The 4,627-nt window shown below is 45.1% G+C and overlaps 1 protein-coding gene across 1 annotated transcript; it reads left to right on the top strand.

The window, feature by feature from the left end:
- The first annotated feature begins 2,148 nt into the window (after positions 1 to 2,148).
- LOC116188586 (gibberellin receptor GID1B-like) lies at positions 2,149 to 4,627 on the top strand. Its single transcript, XM_031518035.1, has 2 exons — positions 2,149 to 2,777; positions 3,134 to 4,627. The coding sequence occupies exons 1-2, from the start codon at positions 2,739 to 2,741 to the stop codon at positions 4,148 to 4,150; spliced, it is 1,056 nt and encodes a 351-aa protein (XP_031373895.1). The 5' UTR covers positions 2,149 to 2,738; the 3' UTR covers positions 4,151 to 4,627.

The following is a 4,627-nucleotide window of genomic DNA, read 5'->3' as shown; positions in this document are numbered from 1 at the left end:
CTCTTTTAACTTTCTAAAAATCGGAATGAGAAGCCGGGAATATTGAAAATCAATCAACCCAACCATTTTTGGCCTAGAAGAAACCAACCCATCCATTTCAGAAAAATCAGCTGACGTACACGTGGCAATATATTCAAAACTGGGCCGACACGAGTGGGCCCAAGATGAGTCTTTGATCATCGAATCAGCTCGCTTAAGAATATGATGACTTTTCTAGAGGAGACGTCTCATCAAGGGGAGGGGCGGCGGGACCCACTCCAAATAATATTGGCTTATTCCCTGCCGCCACGTGTTCTCGTACCCGACGTTAGATGTGGAACACGCTCGTCGAATACGACAAAACCAAAAGCTCTCAAAAAAGAAAAATAAAAATAAAAAAAAATTAAAGGGGAAAAAAAGAAAAGAAGAGAAAATGAACTTGAGGCACCGATAAAAAGACGAGAGACGTGCCGTCACGCGCCCCCCGCTAGGGGACAAAAGAGCCCGTCCCACTCAGCCGTGGCATTCCCGTCATTCGAGGGGAGCGGCGAGGGCAAGTTTGGGATTTCATCGGTCGGTTTGGCCGAACGAAGGAACTCGAGACTCAACCTTTGTCGCCACGTGCCTTGGCGTCGGCCGCACGCAGGAAACTTTTGTCCCCTTCTTTTCGTTTTGTTTTTACTTTGTAACCAAAATTATGCAGACGTACCCCTAAGGATTGTGTAAATTATCCTTGCGACCCCTTCTTTGAAAGAAAGTTAATAAAAGCGCCCTCTAACAGAGCTGGCTTTCATTTTCTTTTTCGGTCTGCACCATAATCCAGAAGCTCAATGGACCATAACTGAATCGAGTTTGTCTTTGGTCTGCTGAGTAAGGGCTAAAATTTTCCCAATTATAAATTTTTTACATTTGCAATATTCGAACTCGTGATTTTATTTAAATATGATAGACGTCGAGTTATCTGAACCAACTCATGTTATTAACTCAATTGGCTTCTTGATTATCACACTAATTGTTACTTATATGTGAAACCAAACAAGTGGAAATGAAGGGATGAGAGCTTATATATGATAATCCTGATTTTGCTAAATTATCTTGATTATATCCTATTTAACGTCCTCCAAATGTCTCATGATAACATGAGTTGTAAATTCATATGCATCTATGGGCTACTTATAATTTATGTGTGAGCATTAAAATGAATAATACATATTTTTATGAGGATTTAGCTTCTTTTTTTTTTAATGACGATAGTATGAGCATTTGGCAACGTAGTAGACATCAATCTTGATAAGTGAGTGGATGAGCGAGTGAAGTGAATTTTGAATGAAAGGTATTGATACCGTGACTAATCCCAATGTATTTGATAATGGTATTTGAAAAAAAAAAAGACAATTCTTTTTTGTTGCCAAAAGAATTGGAAGGGTGCCCATTGATTTAATGAACATTGTGTAGTCTGTTATCTAGTTGGCTAGGGTTATTAAAACCTTAAAGACAAATGAGAGAGAACGTACTTTTTTTTTCTCATTTACAACATATGCATGTACACTAGGTGGATGCATGATAAACATAAGGCAACTTGCAAGAAAGGAAGCGATGCATCAAAGAGGAAGTCCTCATTGAACCAAGTCCTCTCTTTTTTTTTAGGTTACATCCAAGTCTTATCTATTAACTAGTAAACATAGTACATTGCACCTAACTATCTAACACTTTCGTACTTGTCTTAAATATATAAAATTCATTTATTGTGATTAACTTCAAGCGCGTACTCACACTCAATATAATCACGGATCCGAATTAATGCTTTTCCTAGAAAGGAAAATGATGAGATATCTTGTCCTGAAACCATGTCCTGCTATGATCCAATGGGAAAACGGGGAGAAGAAAGAGAGAAAATAAAGAAACATAAAGGGCAAAAGAATCGCCTCCCCACAAGCAGAAAAATAAATGCCAAGTTGGAGAAAAAGTGGAATTAATCAAAAGTCTTGGACTTGTTAGGGTGAAAAGTTAAGAACCCGGGTAAAAAATAAGAAAAAGAAAACTAAATATCCAAACAATTAAATTTTTAAGAAAAAAGAAAAAGAAAAAAAAGGAGAAGTGGGTCCCAGTCGCCACGCCTTTAACCCCGGCCGCCCCCTTTTGTCGTCTCTCTCGTCCCCGTCCCCTGCCCCTCTCCCCCTCCTCTGCTCTCTCTCTCTCTCTCTCTCCCCCCTCCGCCATTGTCGTTCCTGTGCGTATTTGACTCATCATCTCTCTTCTCCTCTGTACTATCCCACACTTCAATCTCTCTCCCCCTCTCTCTCTCTCTGCCTTTCATATCTTTGAAGTATCTTTGATCCATCTCGTCGACTCTGAGCTTCTCGTGTCCGTTCTGTTAATAAATCAGATAGAAGCAGCAAGAAGTAGCCCCCTCCTCTCTCTCTCTCTCTCCCTCCCAACTTTCTTTAACTCCAACTAGGAATCTCATCTCATCCCCAACCCCCAGAAAATAAAAAAAATTCGTACTTTCTGAGACAAGACAGAGACACCCAACATCAAATTTAATCCGTCCCCCCCCCCCCCCCCCCCCCCCCCCCCCCCCCCCCCAAGCCGAAAAAAAAGCGCCCACCGTCCCGACCCAACTGTTGTCTCAGTTGGGTTCATGTCTATTTAGGTATTCGGGAATGCTTCGCTGAGTATCTGCCTTGTGTTTCTTTCTGTCCCCCTACGTTGTCTTCTGGATTACTGCTCGGATCTACGCATCCTCTGCTTCAGGCGCCATGGCCGGTAGTAATGAAGTCAACGTCAATGAATCAAAGGTAATTTCCTTTTTCCTTTCACCCCCAACTCACCCTTTTTCCTTGATCGATCAAACCCCACTTGATCTAATCCTTCAAATTTGTCCTTTTGGGCATTTCTGGTAAATTTAGAGATGATTGATGCGCGGCACGCTTCCGGGTTTTCTCAATTTCGGGGCTTCCTTCCATTGCTGATGTTTATCTGATCGTTTTTCATTTCCGGGATAAGCAAATTGGGGAAATTCAATGTGAAACTCGAAAAAGAAAAATGTGGTTTTTTAGTCAATTCTGGTTTGGTTCCTTCCGAGCGGAAGCAATTGTTGCAGCCAACAAATTTTTTTGATTTTATTCTTGTTTTTTTTTATTTCTTTTTTTAGAGAGTTGTTCCTTTAAACACGTGGGTCCTCATCTCCAACTTCAAGCTGGCTTACAACATTCTCCGGCGGCCGGACGGGACATTCAACCGGGACCTCGCCGAGTTCCTCGACCGGAAAGTCACAGCGAATACGATTCCCGTCGACGGGGTCCTGTCCTTCGACCACGTGGACCGGGCCACTGGCCTCCTGAACCGGGTCTACCTTCCGGCCCCTGAGGCCGTCGCCGAGGGCCGGGTGCAGTGGGGGTTCGACGAGCTCGAGAAGCCCCTCAGCTCCACTGAGGTTGTCCCCGTGATCATCTTCTTCCATGGTGGGAGCTTCACCCACTCCTCCGCCAACAGCGCCATCTACGACACCCTCTGCCGCCGCCTAGTCAACATCTGCAGGGTCGCAGTGGTGTCCGTCAATTACCGCCGGTCGCCTGAGCACCGGTACCCCTGCGCATATGATGATGGGTGGGCTGCCGTTAAATGGGTCAAGTCACGGACTTGGCTTCGGAGTGGGAAGGGGAAGGACTCGATGGTCCATGTCTACTTGGCTGGCGATAGCTCGGGTGGGAATATCTGCCACCACGTGGCGGTCCGGGCAGCTGAGGCGGAGGTCGAGGTGCTAGGCAACATCCTACTCCAGCCCATGTTTGGTGGGCAGGAGAGGACAGAATCCGAGAGTAGACTCGACGGGAAGTACTTTGTCACGATCCGGGACCGGGACTGGTACTGGCGGGCCTACCTCCCAGAAGGGGAGGATAGGGACCATCCCGCCTGCAATCCATTCGGGCCCCGGGGAAAGAGCCTGGACGGGCTCAAGTTCCCAAAGAGCCTCGTGGTAGTCCCGGGGCTGGACCTCGTCCAAGACTGGCAACTGGCCTATGTCGAAGGGCTGAGGAAGTCCGGTCAGGAAGTGAAGCTGCTCTACCTGAAGGAGGCGACGATCGGGTTCTACTTCTTGCCGAACAACAATCACTTCTACACCCTAATGGAGGAGATCAAGAGCTTTGTCAATCCTTCCCAATGTTAACTGTCAATAAAGAAGACCCTACCCTCTCTTTACTTCTCCATTAACCATATACATGACACAAGCTTGATGACCAAAATCTCATCACAGGGTTGAATTTTCCTCTCTTTTTTATCCTCCTCCTTCTGGTGGAATTGTGTAGGTATAAATATATGTGTAGCATTTTACTTTGGGGATTGCTCGACTACCCATTCTCCATGGCGGTATGAGAGTTCCATTGGGTCGGTGTCTCGAAGGCGGATCGGCTCTCCTTCTGGGAACCGAACAGTAGGAGAAAAAAGAACTAACTTCTTGGGGGATGATTTGATTGATCTTGTTCTCAGTAGGTGAATTGTTAGTAGAAGCATTAATTTCAGGATCAATTGGAGTGGGGGGGGCCTACATTACTTGCCCACCAAGCATGTTGTGAACCTGTTGTAATTCATACATTGTGTACTTAGAAGAGTAAATCCATATGAAAGATTTTTGTTTGCATTCTCA

The sequence above is a fragment of the Punica granatum genome, chromosome 8 (genome assembly GCF_007655135.1).
Source record: "Punica granatum isolate Tunisia-2019 chromosome 8, ASM765513v2, whole genome shotgun sequence".
NCBI lineage: Eukaryota > Viridiplantae > Streptophyta > Magnoliopsida > Myrtales > Lythraceae > Punica > Punica granatum.
Note: the sequence above shows the minus strand (reverse complement) of the source record. Positions and strands in the feature narration are given on the sequence as shown.

Excerpts from the sequence above, each read along its gene's own strand:
- LOC116188586 (XM_031518035.1), top strand. The coding sequence starts at position 2,739 with ATGGCCGGTAGTAATGAAGTCAACGTCAATGAATCAAAG. Across the intron at positions 2,778-3,133 it reads TCAACGTCAATGAATCAAAG|AGAGTTGTTCCTTTAAACAC; the intron begins GTAATTTCCTTT and ends TTCTTTTTTTAG.